The 24,341-nt window shown below is 42.2% G+C and overlaps 1 protein-coding gene across 19 annotated transcripts in view; it reads left to right on the top strand.

Annotated features, from left to right (window-relative positions):
• The window catches only part of TCF4 (transcription factor 4), a 348,341-nt gene that overhangs the window by 319,223 nt on the left and 4,777 nt on the right, over nucleotides 1-24,341 (top strand). For 14 of the 19 annotated variants that reach the window (XM_045790146.2, XM_045790153.2, XM_045790147.2 and 11 more), the window contains 4 exons: nucleotides 18,452-18,587; nucleotides 20,168-20,330; nucleotides 23,549-23,778; nucleotides 24,150-24,290. In XM_045790146.2, the coding sequence (XP_045646102.1) occupies nucleotides 18,452-18,587; nucleotides 20,168-20,330; nucleotides 23,549-23,778; nucleotides 24,150-24,286 (666 nt within the window). In that variant the 3' untranslated portion in view covers nucleotides 24,287-24,290. The remainder of the gene's footprint in view (nucleotides 1-18,451; nucleotides 18,588-20,167; nucleotides 20,331-23,548; nucleotides 23,779-24,149; nucleotides 24,291-24,341) is intronic. The other 5 variants (XM_045790150.2, XM_045790152.2, XM_045790151.2 and 2 more) reach the window with 1 other exon arrangement.

A 24,341-nucleotide genomic window follows, 5' to 3' on the forward strand; every position in this document is an offset into this window, starting at 1 on the left:
TACAAAAGGAAAATCTAGATGTTAATTTAGCTTGGCCTCAGGTAATGTGTTAAATACACTTGGGATGCATATAATATGAGGTTTTAGTTTGTACAGCTCTTTTCTTTTTAAACTACAATGTTTAAACAATACTGCTTTTAATTAAGAAATCTGGCTTTATTAAAAGCCAGATCTGTGGCTTATAACCATTTCTCTATATCTGCTCTCAATCAAGAGAAAAATGGTTTAATTTCTGTAGCTGTGTTCGTTTTGCATATGTTGAACGGGCACATTGCTTCAGAGACAGTTTTTTCCATAAATATGTAATGTTTGCTCTTAAATACCAGATGTAGGTTAAGTGGTTCTTTAAAAATAATAAACTATACATAGATGCTTTGGGGGACTATTTGACCTTTGGGTTGCCTCCCCCTTGAGTCTGATTCAAAGGTGGGATAGGAGGAAGGGGCCTGACCTGTCTGGGGTGGAAAGGGAGAGAATGGAGCAGAGAGCAATAGAAGGGGGGAAATAATTGGCCAATATTACACAGAAACGTTTTTGATTTGGTTTTGAAAACACTCTGCAGAAGCCATAAAGCTGCTAGTTCTGCTGAGGAGGAAAAGTTCCCGTTCCCTCCTCTGAAGGCATTTATATATACTTCCATCAGGGATGACCACAGGTGATAGGTAATGGAGTAACTCCAGAGACGCAGCACAGCAACAACCTGCCGCCCTGGGAACCCAGTGAGGCTTTGCCGTCTTTCTCCTTTCTTCCCAGAAACACCCAGCAGGTCCACAGAGCCCGAGCTTCCCCAGCCCGAAACTCTAACGAGAGATCGGATTGTCATTTCTTTCCTTTCACAAACTGGTATGAATTTTCAAACAAAAACATAAGAACAAAGGAAATAGTTTTTGAATTTAGTCAGTCTGAAGTTAGCCTTTGACCATTTGATACATTCCACAATAAAAAGGAAGTTGAAGGGGAAGAAAAAAAAAAACCCACCCCCCCTTCCCTCTGAACAACAACAAAAAAAAAAAATTCAAGGAGGATACTGGTAATGTTTTCCACATTTGAATTTTAATACATGAAACAGGCTATAAAACTTTGGCCAGCTGCAGTAAATAAAGTAGCAGTGGGAGGTATGCACCGGAAACTTCGCTGCAGAGAACACTGGTGGGTGTTTCTTTCCAACTACACACCTTCGTCCGTTGTTCTGGAGTAGAAGCCAGTTATAGTAACTTAAGACCCATCCCAGGGCTCATTTTGTTCTAAGCAAATCTCCCTTATAAGTCCCCTTAATAATTCCTCCTGATTAAAGAATAGACAGCTTTGAATCCTCTTGACCTCCATCCTCTGCTCGCTTCCTCTCTCCCCGCCTTCCGAAAATCAAAACAAAATGGCTTGATAACTTGGAAGATGATATAAGCATTTCTTTCTGCAGCAGCTTGAAATCATGGTGGGGAAAACTGGTTCTGCCTCGGCTGTTATGTTATCTCATTTAATTGCTAACATATTGTACTTAGCTTTTGATTCATAAAATGTTTTCCTTGGAGTTCTGAAGTAGGTCTTCAGTGATTTACTAAGTATTAGTGTAATGAAACGGATTTTTTTCACAGCAGCATGGCTCATAACACTAGCATGAATGTTGTAGACTTGCAGGCTTTCTAGATGATATTTGGCCATGCTCTTTCCTGCCCAGAAACCTTCACTGGCTTTCCATTATCTACAAAATAAAGACCAATATCTTAATCCAGTTGATTAAGCCTCATTACCATTTACCAAAAGCCTTATGTTCAGCTATTCCAATATGCAAAAATTCTTCCAGCAAGACCAGTCTGTGCAAATTACCAGAATTTGCCCTTTACATTCTCCTTAGATAGTTCTTCCTTGTCTTTTGGGCTTGGCTTGTCCTACCAGCTTCCCTCTGTCCATCTCATTCCCACCACTCTCAGGGCTTGGACTCAAATTCTGCCTCTTCCAGGAAGCCTTCCCTTGCTGCCTCTCGCTGTGATAGTCCATTTTCCTTTCTACTTTCCAGAGATCTGTGAATCATGCTGTCGGCTACATCTTTTTCTTACCCAGTCATGCAAAACTATATGTCTTTTGTAGGCCTGACTTTTGCCTTACCACCTATGTTGTAAATCCTTGATGTAAATCCTTGATGTATTACATTTTGTTTCCCCCTCAGTAAATACATCGGGAGAAAGGAAACTGCTGTTTTCTGACTGCCTGACAAGTGGACAGCCCCTCTGCTAGGTGCTCCGTGAACATTCTCTCAGGCAGTCTTCACAGGAGCCCTCTGAGGAGAGTAGTGATGTCCAGTTTAGGGGTTGGTCAGTGGGCCTTATTAGGGTGGAGGAGATTCAAGCCCTGAAGCCAACTTGAAACTCGGGGACAGTGCCTGCACGTTCCACGCTCTTACTACCACTAGCGCTCCCTACAGATTAGCCCTAGCTGTACCTTTCCAGGGAAGAGCTTGTGATTTTCGAATCTTGATAAATGCTCCTTGATGAAAGAATTCCCAGGCATCCCGTGGCCAAGTTCCCGGGGCAGCCTTTTACCCAAATGCATAGGTGAAGAATTTTACGTCCAGTGCGGTGGTATGCTAGATTAAAACCTGCATTGTCTAAACACTTATTCTTAAGTGGGGCTCTGGGCTAAGTGGCACGAGGTGTAAACTCTCCTTACTAGGGTCATGAAGTAGTAAATTTTAAATTATTTTTCTTACCAAAACCACCCACGTTTCCGACAGAGTCAAAGCAGAAATCTCTGAATGTGGGAGAATAAGGAAACAGGTGGGTTTGTCACTAAGCTAATTAGACACTCTTACCCAGAAATAACCCCCGTGTGCCTCAGATGCCTCCATGGTTAATCCTGATATTAAATCATTAGATTTTTATAAATTATTGAAATGACAGTTTTTCCAAAATAATTCTCTCAGTATTCACTCAGTATTCAGATCCACAGATGAGACCTGAGAGCAAGCCTTTCAGATGACCTCATCTCCTCTTTTAACTGAATAAGAACAAAACCCACATCAAAAATGTCTTCATGTGACTCTGTATGTGCTTCTGACTACTTGTCAGTCGAGTCCGCCATGAAGGGATCATTTAGCTAAAAATCTCCTTCACTGTTAATATATAACATTAGTGTGGTTCCTAGACCCTTTTTGCTTAAAGTCCACTTATTCATTTCCAAAAACATTTATCAAGAATGGTTGCCAAATGCCAGGCTCTGTGCTAACACATGGCTTCTCCTCTCAAGGGGTTCACAGTTCAGTAGAAAAGGACACACATTTAAAAACAAATTAGTACAGCAGTATAGCAAGCCCCAGCAGAGAGCAGGGACTCAGCTCTGTTACCTGGGAAGGAAGGATGCCCTTATGCTTGGTGGAAGAGTAGGCCTCTCTTAAGGATCTGGTTGATCTAGTTAACTTAGGGGTGGAGGAACCCTGTAAAACGCCCCACTCACACCCTTCCTCCACAGCATCCCTGAAACCCCTTCCTAAAACCCCCAGGTAGGGGTGTGGCACACATTTCAGAAACCACGCATTTCAACTTGAAAAAGAGAAGGAAAAAAAAAAAGAAAGAAGAAGGCCAAAAAAAAAAAATCATAACATTTTTAATTTGGGTTAAAAAGAATTTATCAGAAGAAAATTCATTAGGTGATAGAGCACCTTTTTTATTTCACTGACATTTGAACATACAAGAACTTTTACAACTTAGGGCCTCATAAGATAACTTACCTTAGTTTTGCTTTCATTGTTCTTAAGATAGTTAGGACCATTGAATTCTAGATTCTAAAAGCACCCCAGAAATCATTTAGCCCATGGCCCTTATTTTACTCTTGAAGCCCGAGGCTTCAGAAAGGGGAAGTGACCCAAGCACGGACGCCCACTAGTTAATGGCCAAGCTCGGAGAGAAACCAGACAAGCCACCAAGGAGAGCAGCACTCTTTGTACTAAATACCACACTGCCACAGTGAACTTCCTCTCTAACCCAGTACCGTAGCAATTTCAAAACTATGGCTGATACTGTAAACCTTTTCATCACTGACTGAAACTCATGAAACCCAAGAAAAAATTATTTTTGTTTTTTATTGAAGCATAATTAACATGCCATGTTACCTTGGGGCGCCTGGGTGGCACAGCGGTTAATCGTCTGCCTTCGGCTCAGGGCGTGATCCCGGTGTTACGGGATCGAGTCCCACATCAGGCTCTTCCGCTGTGAGCCTGCTTCTTCCTCTCCCACTCCCCCTGCTTGTGTTCCCTCTCTCGCTGGCTGTCTCCCTCTGTCGAATAAATAAATAAAATCTTTAAAAAAAAAAAAAAAAAAAAACATGCCATGTTACCTTAGTTTAGGTGTATAACATATTGATTCAACAAGTGTGTGCATTACTCACCATGATAGGAACCCAAGGCCCTTCTTTAGGTATTCCTTGGCTTCATGCTACAGGAGAGAGTCGTGGGCAGGGATGTGATATCTCAGGGAGCATTTACTCATGTATATAGTCATGAGGGTGGCAGAAGTCAGAAAAACCTATTTCAGCGAAGGTCTGACCCATAGAGGCTCTGTCATCTTCAGTCTTGCTCCTCTTACGTTTTCATATGAGTTTGACTCCATAAAGTCTCGTGTATATTTAAGCAGAAGCTGCATTTCTAAGCAATTATTATTACCCCATAGAATCTCAGGGATCTTAGCTATCCTCTCTATCCAAATCCCCCTAAAATCCCCTGCCAAGCAGTCAACAAGCCTCTATCTGCCCCCTTCCCTCCAAGGATAAGTAGCTCTCAATGACCACAAAGCCCATTTCTATCAAATATTGGAGAATTATTCTTTATATCCAGCCCAGATTTACTTCTCTGTGCAGTCCTCATTTTTCTGCCCACTGAAGTTACCCCTAAGTCAACCCAACGCACACTTTAGAAACTTACAGTTCTTTGACAACAGTCTATTCAGTACTTTTTTTTCTCTAGGCTAGATGTTTATATCTTCACGTATTTACCACCACCACCACCAGCCCCCGTGAAGGTTTTGATTTTATGACTTTCCAGTGCATTCTCCCTAGTTTAAAAGGAATGCTTTCTTTTTGAAAGACGTTGTAGGGTCTCAGACTGAACACAGTGCTCAAGGAATCATCAGGGTGGATCTCTTACCAAACCCTTTCAATATGTTGTATCGTCATTTAAAGGCCACCTAACAAGACCCTACCAGCCATTTTGATGACATCATCATCCTGCTGGCAGATATCGAATTTATAATCCGCTGAAATCCATAAGCCACACATCTCAGCTACCCTTGTGTACTTTGTGTTGTGCCAGTACAACACTTCACGTTATGCCTTTGTGGGCTTTTGTGGGGGGGTTTTGTTTCATTGTTTTGTTGTTTTTCTATGCCTTTGAATTTCATACTTCAGCCTTCAGTCTGTTTCCAGTCGACAGCTCTTCTTAGGTCCTCATTCGGTCACATACTCTGCCAGCTCTGTTGTTGGTAAATTTGATGGGTGCCATTATTGCCCTTAGCAAAGCCATGAATAAAAATGTTAACTAGCGGGGGACACAAAGCAGAAGGCCTGAGGTTCAGGGCTACAGACATTCTCTCAACGCTTACATTGTCCCCTGCCTTTGGGTTTAATAGTTCAACCAGTTACATTCAACTAATTTTACTCTCCTGATGTCCACCTTCTCTCATTTTGTCCTTAGCATTATCACAAGACACCAGACATGCGGCGTTCCCACGAATGAGGAAGTGAGCTTTGTCCACAAAGACTTGGTCTTGGTGGAACCAAACTGAGTTTGAGAGGTCATTGCTCTCTTTCAAAGCACTTGGAAACTGTCTTATAAATAGCCTGTTACAGAATTTCACTCAAGATCTTAGTCATCTCCATCATCTTTCAATGGCTGCTGTATAGAGACCAGTGCAGGCTTCTCTCTTTGATTAGGCTGTTTGCCTGTCTGTAGTGTGTCACCATCTATCCTAATCTCCACAATTACATTTCTGAGAGCAGAGTAGCAGTCTCAACTGAAAGGTTTGTTTGTTTGTTTAATCTATATCAATAGTGTACTTTATTTTAAGAAAACTTAAGGAGAAAGAGACAGGAAAAAGAACTTGGAGAAATTCTGTTTATTTTTTAAAACTTTTCCTAGCCTTTGGAGATATTCTTGACATCAAACATATATAAGCTTAAGGAGTACAACCTGATGATTTAATGCACATGTATATTGCAGAATGATCACCACAGTAAGATTAGTGGATACCTCCATCCTCTCACATAATTACCTTTTTCTGTGTGCCTGGTGATAACTTTTTTTAAGATCTACTCTTAACAACTTGCAGATATATGATAAAGTATTGTTAATTATTGTCCCCATGTTTTACATTCCAACCCATAGTCTGTTCACTTTATAGCTACAAGTTTGTACCCTTTGACCAACAACTCCCCATTTCTCCCAGCTACCACCATTCTACTCTCTTATTTCTTTGAGTTTTTTTTTTTTTAAGATACTCTATATAAGGTATGAGAACATACAGTATTTGTCTTTTTCTGTCTCACTTAAAGAAATTCTCTTAACCATGGATTAGTACAACAGCTTCTGAAACCTGGAGCTCACCATTTGATATTTCTGCATTCACTTAAAGTCAAGAGGTTTTAAATACAACCATAGCAGTGAGACCACTTATGCTCCATTGACAAGCCCTGAGACAAATGGTTAGGACATGATGCATGCCCAAATCCCACAGCAGTCGGTCCAAACTAGGTATATCCCCTTCTTCCCCCCATCCCCGCAATACCTATCTTATTCAAAACAGGCCCTGTGACCCGGAAACAAGGCAGTCAGTCTGCATTGGACCTTCAAACCCAAAAGACTCCCTTTCTCCACTTCTAGGACAAAACAAGCCTAGTTCCCTAATTTTTTTCCCCTAAGATATGTGTTTAGCACCTGGTGTCATGAACTTCAAATAAATAAAAACAAAAACTGGTTGTTTTCCCCACTTTCAAAATATAAAACATATTTAAAAGAGACTCTTCGGCCTCATCATATTTTTACTTGGCTATCTTCTTAAATAATAGAGGAAAAAGCAGGTAGATGCTTTTAATAGCATAGTCACTGTCATGTTTTTTTATTGAACTCTTTTTGGGGACAAGGACAGAATGCTAAACTGTCCATAGTTTAGAAAAGGCACAACACTTGCATTTTAAAAAGGTGGTATTATCCTTGTTTTCTCAAGAAAGCAGATCTTTGGAGTTGGGGGGGCGATAATACTGTATATATTAGCAACTACACAGATGTTCACCCCCTCGTTCTGTGTCTTCAGATCCTTTGGGGGTTATGAAATGTACCTGAGAGTCTCTGATCCTGTAGGCCTTTGACTCTGGGAGGGCGATAATGCAAGTATGTGCCTAACTGTAACGCAAGGTGGAATGATGAAGTGACCTAAGATACAATTCAGAGAAGGACGAACATTGTCCAGCCTTAGGAGACCTAAGGTTTCCTCAGAAACCCTTCCTGGAAAAGGTGTCATGGAGCTCATATTAGCCTCTGCGTAGGATTTCAGCAGTTAGGGACGGGCTAGGAAGGGCATTGCAGAGCTATCAAATAAAGTGATTGAAAACATATGCAGAAAATAAAGGATCTTATGTGCCCAAATCTTCTGAAGATACGGGGCCGTGCAGCACCAGCCGGGCCGCCTTGGGTGGAAAGCCCCTCCTCGAAGCGCAGCAGCTCCAACAATTGGCTCAGATATTTCACATGAGAGTCCACAGGAAGAGCGAGTTTTCATGTATATTTTTTTACATCCAAATTAAATTAACTCATGGAATTTTCCACCCTTAGGAATTAAAGTAGCAGCTCATGAAGTAATTCAGTTATGTCACTCATACCAAAACAGAAAATTCTGGAGCAACTTGGCACTGTTTAAAAGCCAAGACTAGGCCTTGGCCATTTTATATTTTTTCAAAATCTGTGGTCGTTGTGTTATTTTAACTTTTATTGTGGCTGTAAATTTTTCAAATCAAAAGTATCTTAATTGCTTAGAAAATAGAAGTGTAAAATGGGTTCAAAATAAGAAGAGGGTTTAGGCAAAGCAGCTTTAAGAGGGAAAACCTAAAAAAAAAAAATTAAAAAATTAAAAAAAGCTTGAACATCGCATTTCTGGAACACGAGGATTCTACCTAATTGGCTGACATTCACAGTTGTGCATAATTATAGCTTCCTCTACATCCATAAATCATCTTACAACTATGAAGTTGAGTTTAACTAAAAGATCTGTCCAATATTAGTTAAATGACATCTTTGGGGTAGCACTGTCCTGATACAATAGCCACATTCATTTTCAAGCAGTTAATTGGACACACCGTCAAAAACCAGGGTATCGAGTTTCCCCATTTTAATTTCACATTTGCCTTCTCCCCGGCTTCTGCACACGGACGGGTCTTGTTTGGAGCCGAAAGTGTGTGAAAGTTATTGGGGAATGGTTGTCTCTGGGTAATGTTTCTGTGAGCTGCCCAAATTCTTCCCCCTGTAGTCTAGATGGGAAACAGCTGGTTTTTGTTTAAAAAGCTGTTTTGCGAAATGTCTGAATCTTGAGGTGTAGAACTGAGGTCACCAGTAAAAGCAGGTGCTCAGGAACAAGTGAGAATGACTCTGGGGGCCGGCTGGCCCTGTAACCTTCTGCAGGGTACTTCCTAAGCAGAGGAAAAGTGTTGACGCTGTCCCCTCTGTTTAGCACACAAACAGATAGACGTAAGTAACGCATTAACGATGCTATTCGGAATGGAGTATCTTTGAACGTGGCCAGCCCTTGAGTGAGTAATTAGCTCAGTCTGAAAGAAACCCAAATGGTTATTTCCCTCACAAGGCTTCAGATACAAAGGTCCGAGACTTTAGCTTCCTCTAGATGTTATAAGTGCCTGAATTTCCTCTTGAAATACACCCACAGTGAAAGCACTACAATTTCGAGTAAATAGTACCATAACTGAGGGTGTCCTCCAACTCTGTGGATGCAGTCTAGGGGAGAAAAGAAACCTGAATTGGCAAGACTGGTACCAGGGCAGTTTTAAAAAAGGCCAAGTAAGACACATGTGGAATCACTAAAGTGCAGTGCACGTCAGATATCCACCAGCCTGAAGATGAAAGGAGGCAGCCTCCTCCCCTGGGAGCTGGAGGTTATTAGCAGCTGTTTATCCAGTCGGGAATAGAGATTAACATTGTAATTTTTTTTTTTTTTTTTTTTTTTAAGAACTAGAAGAGAATTTGTTTGGGAAGTTGGCTCTTCATATCAAGTCACTGTGCATTGCCAAAAAAAACTTCCTTTCTCAGAACTCATGTACGAGAGTTGAGCAATGTTATGATTCTCTGAGAATCTCTGGATTACCAAAAGTCTATCTGCATTAAATAGAACAGAAAGGGATAGAGAAATGGATGGACATCTGCCATGCACACATTCCCTTGAACTCTTTCCCTGTGAAACGAGCCGCTTACCTGTTCTCCACGCTGCCTCTAAAGAGGGGGTCGCTCTTCCCTACCCCCACGTGCCCCGCTGCCCCCCAGCTTAATCTTTAGCACTCTGAGGCTACCCAAATGGATTTTGTCCATGCCTACTTCTTGTGAAATGCCTTTTCAGGACATATCGGGAAAGCTAGTCAGTACTGTGTGGCGCTTCAGTCTCAAAAAAACAAACAACATCGTTGGATATTGGTATTTTTCCCCCCGATTTAATGCTACTCTTAATGTCATTTTCTTTTATTAAATCCTTTCTTTTGCTTTTGATCTTATTTATAGCAGAGCCACTGGTCATATGGAAACTATTATTGTATAGCTGGGAGATGAAAGACTTCACTGCAGTTAAATAAGAGTGAATCATTTGGGCCAATAATACACACATACAGTGAGGAACCATTTGTGTCCAGAATGCCCTGTGTTGTTCACTTTGTAGTAAAGCCGGTGAGGTTTATAAAGGGCTTTGCAAAAACCTGCTTTTCATCCAAAATACGCAGTCTGACAACATGAAAACACATTAATATGCACTCCTTAGCTGCTTCTTCGTATAGATATAATATCCAAATAATGCCACTTCGTGACGTAAAAATAGAAACTTTGATTTAAAGTTGAGATTGTGCCTCATTGATGTTAAATGTCAGTTTTTTTTAAAAAAATTTTAAGTAATTTGTATCAAAAATCTACCCACCCTTCAGAGTGTGTCTAAAATGCCACCTCCTTGAAGAAGTCTCTGGTTTCTCAGTTTGATATAGTTTTGCCCATCTTTAAATCCCCCACAACCTTGTACTCCTTCATGACATTCACTTTCTTTTGCCTTAAACGACTCCACCATTAAGATGGGGAAACGTGTAAGTAATAGTTGTGTCTATCTTTTATTATTTCTCCTGCAAATACCTGAATAGTGCCTTGCACATAGCACACATTTCAGAGGCATTTGTTGAATTAAACAAAATGTTAATTTTTTGATGGAAACGTGCAAAATTTATGTTTGACAATATCAAAAGGTTTTTGATCTCAGAAATAGTCTCACAGATACGTGCCGCCTGTGTCATCCTTGACTATTTACGAAGCATCTGATTGCACGTTATAATATTACAATCCTATACAATGACTTGTATACCCAGTCCCTGCCCTTGGGATGCTTACATCTCAAGACAAGAATAAGCTTTATGAATGGCAGCAAAGCAGAAACATTGAAGTGTATGCCCTTCTCTGTCAAGCACTGTCCTTGAGTGGGTATTCACGGGGGTGTCTGTAATGAACAGTCAGGGGAGAGCCCTGTCCGGGTCCAGCAAGGTGGTGAGAGTGCTGGAGATCCAGACCGTCGATGAGGAGTGCGAAGAAGGGGATCTGTGGGACCAATAAAAGAGAAGTGGTTGGTGAGTTGTGCAGAGGAAACCAGCTCTGGGAGGCAGAACAGGGAGGGCTTGGCTCAGGCGCCTTGCTGATATGGAAGTGTATGCAGCACATGGGGAACCATGAGTAGGTAAGTGAAGCTGGAGATGAGGGAACTTGAAAATAGGAGGGAACTGGAATGGTCCTCTGGCATCCAGGTGAAGGACACAGATGCACAAGGTATTGATCTTAGACTTGATCCAAACAACAATGGAAAGCTGTGCTGGAACCTTAGGGAACAGGTGATGGGCAGAGAATAAAGCATTCAGAAGGGGAATATTTAGTAGGTGATGGGGAAGGAATATTTCGTTAGTTTAGGCTTGTTACTCTTCACTTCCTTTCCAAATACTTTACAATAAGCATGTGTTACTTGGATGATAAGAAAGGCATTACAAAATAAAGGCCAGTTAGGTACAGATAAATCCCTAGTGGTCAACCTCCTGGGCTGGCTACAGAGTGGGTTGTGTGGAAACCAGCCCCACGGTTGTGCACGCTCTCACAGGTGTGTTTGTACCACAGGGATCCGGAGCTCCCAAGTCCACATCAAGTGTATAATTGTCTTTTCCTTCAGTCAAAAAAAAGGAAGCCGCGTACCAGTAATTGCAAAATTTCACCATAATCTCTTTGCTGGAGAGACTTGGTTCACCAGACATGGATTAAATTTAGTTCCCTACAACTTACTTACTAACCTGCTTCCTCGAGGCAGGAAGGGATGAGATGGACTCTGCGAACCACCTGCTGAGGTTCTTACCTGGTGGACTGCATCCAGTTAGGGTTTCCACTCTACGAAAGTAATGTTGAGACTTGGGGGCGGAGGGTGGAGATACAGAGGAGAGAAATGAAACAGATTTGATAGGTGGAGCTTACGAGTTAAGAAAAAAAAAAAAGATGAACTGAAATCAGGTAACAGCCATTTGCATCTCTCGAATTAAGTCATAGAATCATTCATTTTAACCATTTTGGTGGACATTCATGGGAGTTTTGGCCTAGCTGACCATGTGACAGTTCAGGGCTGCCAAGTCAGGGTAATTTACATCATATTTTAAGTCCTCTTGAAAATTACTTTATCATCTGGAGAATAAGCATTAAAGAAATCTGCCAAGAATTACCCAATAAGGAATTACCTTAAATTTCAGGCAAAGCATAAGCGAAGCTGTGAGATTTCTTGGTGGGGGTGGGGGAACAGGTGTTCTCTAGAGTGAGGAAGTTTTCCCCCAATAAACATCTCCCAAGAATCAAAATCCAAACAAAAGAATTGCAGCCAGATCTGACTTGAGTGAAAAGTCCTTTAAATGTTTAATCACAGGAGTTTTTAAAAAGTCATCTGATAAGTTTTTAAACTGGGAAATATGGAAGTGATATTTGTGGTTGAAGGGCGTCCCAGATGTTAGAACTTTCTCGCACAAAGGAGTTGGTTATTAGAGGTGGATCTCGTTTTCTACCGCATCCCGGTGCCTCCGGAACGGTTCCCCGCAGAATCCGTCCACCGCTGCCATTTCGTGAACTTCCGGGTTCCCATCTGGGAGCCATTAAATCTGCGTGACCACTTCCCACCTCTTTAAAAGATGCACTTTTGGACTAAACGGCGTTTTGCACATTTGGGAAAATAAGTTTGCTTTCCTCTAACATGACGGAGATCTGGCGAGATAATTGAAACTGAAATCTAGCGCTCTCCAGCTGTCATGTATGATTGATATTTCGCGGGGAGATTACCGTTCAGACACCCAAACTGCTTTCTGTGTCTCTGGGTGTCTAATGACAACTGAAGCCCATCAACTTTTCTTTTGTGTTTGTGGAAAAACAAGAAGAGAAAGAAAAGAGAGAAAAGTAAAAGTTACCAGGCCCTTTTTTTCTTTGTCCCATTTCCTTGTTTTGTTTCTTCTTTGTAAAAAACACCTATGTCAAAAGAATGTGTTTGAATCAGATGCCATTAATAACAGACTTTTCTTTTACTATATCAAAAAGTTCCTGATAGCCTATCGAGTTTTGTATCAGTATCGCTTGGTCTAGAAATTGATGACAGGTTTCCCAGAAAGTTCCCGTCCTACACTCTTTTAGAAGGATTATGGTAGAAGACAAGGAACGGAGGGCTGAAAGCCGGCTTTGAAGCAGTTATCTCTGGAGATAACATTAACAAGGATTGAATAACTGCCAAATGAAATTTAATACATTTTCCCATCCATGAAATAGGCCTCTTAAATACAACAGAATAATTACTTTCACAATACTCCCTGGAAACAAAGAGAGCAGAAACGCTGAATGTCTTTTTTGTTTGTGGTGTTTGTTGTGAGCTCAAGGATCAGGATGAGGTTATTTACCAGGATGCTGCACGCATCGCCACATTACAACAGCCTTGCCAACAGCCACCTAATTTGAAGCCGCATGTCTTTTAAATCTGTTTATGTTGGAGGGGTTATGGCAAATATTAAATTTTATAATTTAGTTAGACATCTTGGTCTTGGCCATAGTTGGTGAACTATGGTAGTTTTTCCCCTGTGATAAAGAGAAATAAAATGGTTTTCATATCTATATCTATACACACACACATCTACGGACATGTATGCACACTGTCGTAAACAAAAGCTCCAGGAAGTAAACCCCTTTTGTCCCTTAACTCTGCTCCCATACACACACACACACACACACACACAGACACACACACATTCCAAATCAAATTGTTCAATGTTGTTATAAGTTTTCTGAGCTCAAATTCTATTTTGATCTTCTTACGAGACATTTCCCAAGTCACTCAACGATCTCCAACCTTAGCTTTCTTCTCTATAAAATGGAGAGTTTGGCCTAACTGGGTTCCAAGTCTCGCAAGCCCTTTTAGTCTCTGTACTGTGAGTGAAAAGTGTTCCTCATAAATATATCAATTCTTTCCTTGGAAAATAAGGTTATTTAAAATTATATGGTGCTTACGTGATTCAAAAGAAGTAATGTACTTCTGAAGATATTTAATTATTCCCAATGATAAATTAACACGAGAGAATTTAAATAGCTGTGTCAGGGTTTGACTATAACTTGACCTGAGATGCAGGGTAACTTAGATACTTGTACCTAAGAGCCATGATTTGGGGAGCATGATGTATGGATGCAAGGGAGGGGGGCAGCCATGCTTGGACCACATGATCTCACCTCCTCTTCTTTTGTAGCTCATTGAACCAGTTAATGGGGATGCCTGACCCTAGAGTGGCCCATTCAAAGGATGGCCCATGTCTGCTTCAAAATGATGAGCTCACCGTCAGATGATCTTGGCATTCTGAACTCAGAAATACTAAGACAGAAAGGAAATTAGCAGCAGATACAGAACCTGAAAGAATGTACTGAGAGGTATGCATGAAGGGAGAGTCCAGGCTGTAGCCATGAGGGGACAGAAGCCAGAGAGACAGAGGTACCACTGGAGAGACATGAGAAGCTGGAATGGCCCATGAGAGACAAGGAGTGGCCTTAGGTCCGAAGAGTTCTCTGGGTCCAAAACCCAAATTACAGAAATCATGATAAATGTCCTTTTACCTGAGAGACTTACTATTACTGTTAAAACCACCACACTAACTGATCAGTGCACAGAAATGCCACAGAGGACCACTGTAAGCTCCATGAGGTCATCTCAGTTACTCACTGCCCTCTCCCTAGAACCTCGTGGAGTGACAAGCATGAACTATATTAGTAAATATTTCTTGGATTAACAAATGTACTCTCTGATCAACTAACACTGAATAATTTGGAGATTTTCATTTTGTCTTTTACATTCAGCATAAATATATCTAAGACCATATTGTATGTAACTAAGAAGACTAACCTTAAAGATTGCAAAAAAAAAAAATTACAATCAATATTGATAAAATTAACCGCTTTTTTAGGTTGGCTTTTAACTATAAACTATTGCTTATCCAGATGAAGACATTATCAAAATAGGGCTTTAATGAAGTCTAGATTTTCTAAAAATAGGTGCCATCCTTAGAATTGATTTGTAGGTTGAAGAATCTGCTTTTTTCTAGTTATATTATTACATATTTATTATTTAGAAGATGGACAAGGCCTAATCCTTGTATATATACACATGGCTTTTCCTTCTATTTCCGAGGTACTCCGAGTGATGGATTGTGCTGGCCATCCACTATCTTTCTTTCCTTGTCTCTTATGTGACCAGAAATAATGTTTCTAAAAGAGAAGTAAATGGGGTTAGGACAAGCCGCCTGTGGCCAAGGAAACAAACAAAGCAAAGTTAATTCTTTGGAATATGATTCCACAGCCCCAGGCAATGGAATTGGTCCTGGAGAACCAGGCTCATTACCACATGGATCTAGACCCATCATCATTCATTTGTGTTTGACTCGGAATATACAAAGTTTACCAGGGAGGCCTTAAAACATCAGGAGTAGGAGCACGTGGGTGGCTCAGTCTGTTAAGCGTCTGCCTTTGTCTCAGGTCATGATCTTGGGGTCCTGAGATCGAGCCCTGCATCGGGCTCCCTGCTCAGTGGGGAGTCTGCTTCTCCCTCTCCCCCTGCTTGTGCTCTCTCTCTGTCAAATAAATAAATAAAATCTTTAAAAAAAAAAAAAAGAAAAAAGATTCTCTCTCCCTCTCCCTCTGCCCTGGCCCACCCCCCAACCCCCTTTCACACACATGCGTGCATGCTCTCTCCCTCAAAAAAAAGAAAAAAAAATCAAGAGTAATTTTGTTCCCAGCTTCCTTTATGGAAAATGATTAGGTATAATATTTGAGATGACCTAAGATGATCTATAGAAAATAGATAAAAATAGGTGTAATATGTATGGCTAAAATCCAAACAAATATAGTTGGAACAAACATATTTATAATTCTCAAACATAATATCATTTAAGATTTTACTCTCATTGTGCAGGAGAAGGATTTAAAATCAAATGCATGTGAACAAAATAGAGACAAGAAATGCAAAGATGATCGTGAATGAAGGTAGCTTGTGTCCTGAAGGTGTTCGAATTACATAGACTCTTGTTTTTATGTAGTATGCAAGTATTTTCAGATATTTTCACATAATATCTATAATTATTAGGTACCTATTATATAACAGTTGCTTTGCACATTACCTCCCTTTGCAACAGACATGGGACTCATTCTCTATAAGCTAGTGTTTTTTTCCCATTTGGGATTTGAACACCTTGTCCATGGTTACACAGCTAACAAAGAAACCAGTTACAGTTAAAATCTAGAAGTTGTTGACTCTCATTATTGTATTCGTTTTACTCAGTCTTTCATAATAGTTGAGGCAAAGAAAATATAAAGATAATTGGTTGTGGGCTCTTTTTTCCTCTTGTAAAAACTAATCTGAATGTGATCCAGAAGGAAAAATAGAAGTGAGGATCAATATCTGAATATATTTCGAGTGAAAAGTAAAATATTAACCTTGAAATGTATCCTAAATGCTTACAAAGAAGGCTTGGGTGTTTTAATAGAATGATTTTAACATAAAAGGGATTTACCTCCTTGCTATGCTCAAACCTGTGGTTACCTTCAGTGATTCCAACTGAGAATCATCTTCTATGGAAATTTAAGAGATTAAACCCATTGGGAATACCAATAAATATGAATCGGCACTACGGTAATTATTTGGGTTAACACTGATTGACAAACTTAAAGAGCTACCATTTGATCAAGCCCTGTAAAATTCATCCTTACAAGTTGACATCTTAGATTGAAAGGATAATCATCGATTGAATCAGTCTTCTAAATGCACAAACATAAAAATGGCAAACCAAAACCTGAATGGAAAACAGCTATCACTCTTTTGTCTGGAACGAATATAAAAACAGACCAAGAGTGAGTGAGAAATGGTCGAGGGCATCGGGTGGGCCTGACCTCCCTGGAAGCCATCGGGCTCCTGTTACCAGAGTAGACAGCAGTGGCCTGGCGGGGGCGTCACATAGACGAAGGGGGCTTGCACTTTCTCCACGGAACTCCAGAAGTTGAAACTAGAATCAGTGGGTGGAATATACAAGGGGGCCAACTTGTGATTAAAATGGAACAGGCTGCTTTAGGAGGTAGTCATGGTCTCCTTACATGGGAAGCACCCACATAGAAGCGAAATAGCCACCATTCAGAATGTTCCGGGAAGGGACACAGGCACACAGGTGGCAGACAGCCCCGGACTCAGCCACAGCATTCATTTATACGTCCTGTTGCTCACGAGTCTTTAAATCCTGTATATTCTTGCTATATTTTGAATCTGAGCAATGAGCATGATTTACGTGATCCCTCCCCTTCCCCCTGAGTTACTTCCTTCTGTACTGTTCTGGCTTATGTAATGGTGATACTTTATACTAGGTTGCCTTTAGATAGCATGTGCTTCCTTCGGTTGTCTGAATTTTATTGTTGTCAGTTCAGATTCTTGTTGTTGCGGTCTTTGAAAATTAAAACATTTGGCTACAAAAGAGGGAAGATTCTGCTTTGTAGGGATTTTTGTTTTTGGATTAGAAAAACAAACTTTTTGATTCGTAGCAGTAGAAATTCATGGATAAATATTTTGAGTGTCAGACCCACTGTCCGGCATCAACGTTCACCCAACAATAGGCTCAGAGAAGAACTACTTGGAAATGCAAACGAAAATCTAAGCTACTCATGTTCCTCTTGGTTTGCAAATGCATAATGGTTTTGCTTTAAGGCGTAAGCTATAAAGTCAGCAGTGGCTGTCTCACTGTCACTAGTGCAACATCCCTGGACCCCAGAGTGGGTAGTAGTAGTTAATAAAAAGCTCAGCAGTATTTCTTCCAGACCAAGTCATCGTGCTGTATTCTGTAATTTTATTCATGGAAACCTAAAGAGTGTTTACAGTACGGTGTCTTTCTAGGATCAGAGTAGTGGGGGGAAAAAATGGAAAAATGTCCAAACATCTTTGCATGGCAATGATGGCATTACTGGTGTGTTTAATAAAACCTTTATTGGTACATTTTCCGGTGTGGTGGCATTGGCAGAAATGGTCCCCCTTTGGATTTGGAACTCAGCAGCTGATGAAATGCAGTAAACATTAATTTGGAATGGGCTGCCAGTTTTGGAAAGCCAGGTGACATTTTATTATATTTGTACCGAGCAGGGGCTGTGTCCCATACTGCTGTAGCTTCCGCTGTCAGAGGCTTAGCTGGCATTATGGGAAAAAAAATGGCAGGCCTGAGAATCTTATCCCCTGAAATGAAAGTCGAATGCCAAATTGAAATTCCTGTAGGATTTCCGATAGCAATGGGGGAATTGAGAAGCCCACAATTAAGCATATGGGCATTAAGATAATTGTCAGATCTGTTGGCGGACATGATAGAAGACAGATGGGTACGAATCAGTGCGCTCCACTGCAGCACCCTGGGAGACAATTTGACGTTTTACCTGCCTGAGCTACTCTGCCATATTTGTCACTGAATGTACAGCACGGCATCTTACTGCGTGTGAAGTGTTGCGCCGGGTACTGTAGGTGCACGTGCGGTCCTGCAGCGCCCTCTAGTGAGAGGCGTTTGGGAGTCTTGTTTTTCGGAGGCCAGTCTTCCTTCCGCAGGTCCTTGCTGCCCTACCTCTGGTTGCCACTAAACTCTACGGTTCCTCTCACCCTTTCAGGTCGGGGCCCATCGTGAAGACGGTGTGGCCCTGAGAGGCAGCCATTCTCTTGTGCCAAACCAGGTTCCAGTTCCACAGCTTCCTGTCCAGTCTGCAACGTCCCCTGACTTGAACCCACCCCAGGACCCTTACAGAGGTAGGTCCTCCTCCCAAGGCACCCTGCCCTCACTTAGACAATAGCAACTGCAGTGTTGATCCCAGGCTTACTTGGCGTTCGTTCCTCAGGAAGTGCTGGCAGAAAACCAAGAATCAAATTCGGTACAAAAATGGTAAGCAAATGGGAAAGTAGTTAGAACGTAGCCGGCTAATTGTGTTTCTTCAGGAACTGTTTTGCTCAAACATCCTCTGAAATCCTGGTCCTATCTCAGCAGGGAATGAGACAACAGCCTGATGAGAGGAAATTTTATTTTAGCTATTTCCACATTTTCCTCATTCGGGTCCTCTAATGTGGTTAGTTGTAGCCTGAACATGATATTTCCAAATGAATAGGAAGGAAGGAAATTGTTTTTGTCGTTTAAGATCGAAGGAAATGTAGGTACGTTTCAAAACTGGAACTTGGTGGAATGATTTTCACTCTTTTCATCTCGCCCCGCAATGATTGCCTCAAACCAAGGACTCCAGGCAGCTTTCGTGACCCCAGGAAGTGACACGGTGCAGGGCCCAGACCTGAGTCCCCTGCTCCCTGGGTGACTGGCTGGCCCATGGACTCTCAGACACTTAAATAACATTCTCTCATTTCCACCCCCGCCCCTTGTTCGGAATGAAGATGGTAACACTGCCATGGGGATAGGCAGGAGCTTTTGTTTCACCTGCTAAACATTGTACACATCTGAGTGTTAATCATATGTGTGGAGAGAGAGAGCCCTGCTTCTTCGTGTACACTTCAGGGTAAAAGGCATGACCTGACGATCTTGTGAAAATGCAGATTCTGATTCAGGAGGTCTGGAATTCTGCATCTCTAATGGGCTCCAGTGATAAGAATGCTCCTGGACCACAGACCAAATTCGGAGTGACTACAAATAGAGGAGAATACCCAGTAGACATGCTTCTAGCGTAGAAATAAGTGGATACGTGAGGGGCATGCTCTAAAGTGTACTATGATCTTGAAAAGTGAAATGCATTGTGATCTTGAAAGTTGAGCAGTGGTAAAGCTAGAAATTTCTTCAGTGAGCAGCTAACTGCTTTCCATATGTACCATTTTTAAATGCTGATTACTCCTTGAGGATAAGAGAAGCCTAATTTCAGAATATCATTAGGATATCTAATGAAGCCTTGACTGTACGTATTTAGCGTACTCCCTGGGAATTATATTTTAAGGACATTTTTCTATTAAATCATTGCATATGGAAGAAACTCAATATAATAGCTGATATTTACTTGGGTTCTTAATCAGAACATTGAGGTGTGTGATTTTCATGATTATGATTTTCATTGCAATTAAGTTGATGTTTTGTAGACAGTGAAATTACCATCTACTCCAAAAGATTGCAAAATAGAATTTAACCTCGGAGCCAATGCAGGGAAAACTTGCTTCCACAGGTGCATTTTTGAAACTTCACCAGATAGCATGAAAAACCACGGCAGAAGGATCACAGTGCAGCAGCCTGAATCGTATAGCCCGCAGCTCCGCTAGCTGCAGAGCGCGTCTGTGCCTCGAGTCTTCGGTGGAAGCGTCACCTGGTCTCTCTCTCTCTCTTTTCTTTTTTTTTTCTGTAGGCATGCCCCCAGGATTGCAGGGCCAAAGCGTCTCCTCCGGCAGCTCTGAGATCAAATCCGACGACGAGGGCGATGAGAACCTGCAAGACACGAAATCTTCCGAGGACAAGAAGTTAGATGACGACAAGAAGGATATCAAATCGATTACTAGGTCAAGATCTAGGTAACAGTATATGATACTGTCGCTTCATTTAATTCCTTTATTGGACTTTGATGAAGTGAACAGAACAGGAAGAAACTATTCAGTTTTTTCCTGGCAGGTAAATCTACAGCTGAAAAGAAAATTAAAGGCTTGCTCTAGAGGTACGAGAGTATCATTTCAGGTACTGGTCCTCTAGTGAAGCCCAAAATGTCTTTGCACTTACGAATTTGGACCTCGTGCTAATTGCACGCAGTACAGACAATTTGTAACGGATTCAAGTGCAAACGGTTGATTTTTTTAAAACTGTACGTATTCTGCGAATTTGGTCAGAAATGATCTTTCCAAAATATTTCTAAAAAAAGATCTTAGCCATGTTGAAAACTCAAATGAGGTATATTGCAACTATGACTTTTTTTCTTATCTTGAACATGAGAAAATACTGACTTCCCAGCTTTATAAACATGTTGATATATATATTAATACCTAAATTGCTCACTTTTTTCTCCCAGATACTCCCTTCTACAGAAAATACAACTGCAGGAAAATAGTTTCTGATTGGTTTTCTTAAATATCTGATATCTTTCAATTAGAATCTATCTCCTGGATTGCTCATCCTAATCTGGTGATCAGATGGTTTTGGAACACCGTGACACCCATGTTCTTTGCCTCAATTCCCTTGGGTTGTTTTTATTTGTTAAATCAATTGTGCTGTGATTGCATATCCCCTTTTAAAAGCTGTCGTTCTCGGGGTTAGATCTAATGTCCTTTAGGAATTAAGAACATGCCACTTTTTCATATTGCCTTTATAATGATTGGGATGGATTTTATAACATGTCCTGCTCAAAGTTCCAAAAGTCCTAAAAGCTCCTTACCCCTCCCCTCCCACCATCCCCGCAGAGTTTCCTGACTCATGGCCACACTGGTGAGATTTTAAGGAGGGGCTTTCACATCCCTACCATCGTCTCTGTCAGTCCACTCAGTTCTTAGTAATTTAACTAGTGGCTGTGACTTGTGCATATTAATAGGTTCTTGGAGGTTTCAGTACATTTTCACTTGCTGTTAAGAACCTTCTTCTTTTAAAAGGTTACTCTCGTGACATTTGCTTATGTCTCTGAGCCTGTGAAGTAAGGCAGTGCTAGGCAGTTTTCTTTGCATAACCAATCTATTTATTATTTATGAGTGAATAACCAATTATAATTAGTTGTTAGCCTGAATACCTTTGGAAAACAAGTTCCCACTTTCCAGCCCACATTGTGAAAGCCGTGGCGACCTGTTTGATCTTTAAAAACGTTACCTAAGTGTTAACTTCAGGATGGGCCCCGCAGAGACTTGGCTCTCTTCCCTTTTCACTTCTTATGTCCTATTTGTGTAGTGGGATGTGGATGCGAATTAATCGTAACTGTGGCTTCCTTGTCAGCAGAAGTCATGGGTGAGGAGGAGGAGGAGGGTTCGGCAGAAGAAGTGAGAAGGATCAAATGACACAGGAAGAGCCTTTCCCCGCTGGTTCGGTTCAGTTGTGTGTCCACCAGCACACATCTGTGGCGGACGGTCCCATTTGGAAGGGAGTTGAACCTAGGGGGAGATGAGCCAAGTCTTACAGCATCTTTCTTTGGTGTCTTCCTCTTCCCCTCCCTTACAAGTGTTCTTGGCTTATGTACGTTATCTGTATTGGCAACGTGTGCTTGCAACCTAAGAATACCACTCCCATTTTTGATTAATTGGAGCTTCTCGGCTGTAATTCGTCCTTACTGCAATTTGAAAGCTACCCAGAGATTCTCCAAAGTGGAAGATTCAGTGCCGTGCATGCTAAGCTAACATTCATTAAGTGTACATAACTTACCCCATGTCTTCCTGATCCGAAATGTGGTGATTAACATCTTTATTCTGTGAACATTTCACATTCATGGAATTTTCAAGTAGAGCTTAACCTTCATGGTCCTTTAGACCAACGCTTGAACTTCGAGATTAACATCCTTACAGATGGTCACCTCCATGTTGTTTCGTATCACGAGGAGTCTGTTACTTTTCAGTGAAGTTTTCCTTCGTTTTGTATATGTCTTATGACATCTCTTGTGCCCAAAAAGTTTCTTGCTCATGTTAACTCCATCTATACCACTCAGTTCTCCATTCTGTTCTGCCTTTCTGAGACAACACATCTCCCATGCCTCTTTTTTTTATGTAATCACCCATGAAATATCTGAAGCCCTGATGTCATGAAACCTTTTTTATATGACATGCTTTCCAGATGGCCTGTCATCCTATTTGCCCTCCATTCAGAAGTTTCTGATCTGTCAGCATGACACCCAGAAACAGACAGAAGTAATCTTGCCTTTCCAGATTCTACTGGGTCCACCCGTGCCTTTGCGATGAATCATGTAGTATTTTGGTTCTCATGATCAGAGATTAGCTTTTGGACTTCGTTTTTGACTCACAATGAGATCATGGTCATTTATAACCAGTAGGTGTTTGGTATTTGTTTTCTTTTGTTTGCTTTGTGTAGTGGATGTCGACTCAGGTTTTCCCAACTTGTTTTGGGGATGACGAACATCTGTGATGTGAAAAGCCACGGAGATCATGATGTTTTTAACCTTTTTATTTAATGCATGGAGAAAATGACTCAGATACATTAAGTGGGTTGGCCACGCCTTCAAAGCTCGTTAATGGCGAAACATGGACAAAAGTCCCCAGTCTTCGCTCTTACTGCTCTGGTGTCTTGAATGTAGGACCTTCTTCCTCCTGTTTAGCTGCGTCATGTTCAGTGTAGACCTATCCAGATCCTTTCTCAAACACTTGTTTTCCTCAGGTTTCAGATGCGACTGAAAGAAAGTTAAAAACAACCACACACACACACACACACACACCTTTAGTGTAAAATGCTCTGATCTGTGGCCGTGCAGAGTAGCTGAAAGGCTCAGTTGACCGTGGCCTGCTTTGCAGAGTGTAGCCTCATTGATCAAAGCTGTGTTTGCCCCTCTGCCCCCTACATCAGCTTGGGCGCGCTCGGGGCCCTCACTTTAACTTCTTCTGTTTTGTTTGGGTTGAATGTCTGGGAGAAACCGAATGTCTCGTGTACGGATTGTCACCTCCATTTTAGCAAGCCCCAAGATGTGCAGTTCTGCCACGGACAGCAACCGGAGACGGACACGTCCCCTGAAAACTCCGGCACAAAAGAAAACTAACTTAGATAGCTTCTTTTTCCCCACACCATTAGAAAATGTCGCCTCCCTCTTGTCCCACAGCAATAACGATGACGAGGACCTGACCCCCGAGCAGAAGGCAGAGCGCGAGAAGGAGCGGAGGATGGCCAACAACGCCCGCGAGCGCCTGCGCGTCCGCGACATCAACGAGGCTTTCAAGGAGCTCGGCCGCATGGTGCAGCTCCACCTGAAGAGCGACAAGCCGCAGACCAAGCTCCTGATCCTGCACCAGGCCGTGGCCGTCATCCTCAGCCTGGAGCAGCAGGTCCGAGGTCAGTGCCAGCCCGCCCCGCCCCCAGGTCGCGCAGCCGCAGTGAGTGGGGGTGGACTTGGCCGGCCGTGAGCCGGGGCAGGTAGCGGAGCCTGAGGCCTCGTTCGGAGCGGCGGGGTCGAGGGCGGATCCCCGCCTCCCGCAGTTAAGTTACAGGATTCTCTCCCGAGGAGGACGGCATGGCGACGTTGCCATAGGTACCCTCGGGCCTGGAACTTGGGCCGGTGGCTGGAGAGCGCCCTTCGCAGCGCTCGCGTCCGCTCTGGCCCGTAGACCGTCGGGAGCAGGGTCCGCAGGTGCGCGGAGGAGGGCCCGCCCGCCCTCGCCAGGCGCCGCGGCGCTAACGAAACGCTCTGCTTCCATCTTCCGCAGAAAGGAATCTGAACCCGAAAGCCGCGTGTCTGAAAAGGAGGGAGGAAGAGAAGGTGTCCTCGGAGCCTCCCCCGCTCTCCTTGGCGGGCCCGCACCCTGGGATGGGAGATGCGTCGAACCACATGGGACAGATGTAAAAGGGCAAGTGTGTTCTCAGCATTTCGGGAATCCTTTCCCTGGTCAGTCCCTCTT

This window comes from Ursus americanus, chromosome 19 (genome assembly GCF_024610735.1).
Source record: "Ursus americanus isolate L20-20 chromosome 19, mUrsAme1.1.p, whole genome shotgun sequence".
NCBI lineage: Eukaryota > Metazoa > Chordata > Mammalia > Carnivora > Ursidae > Ursus > Ursus americanus.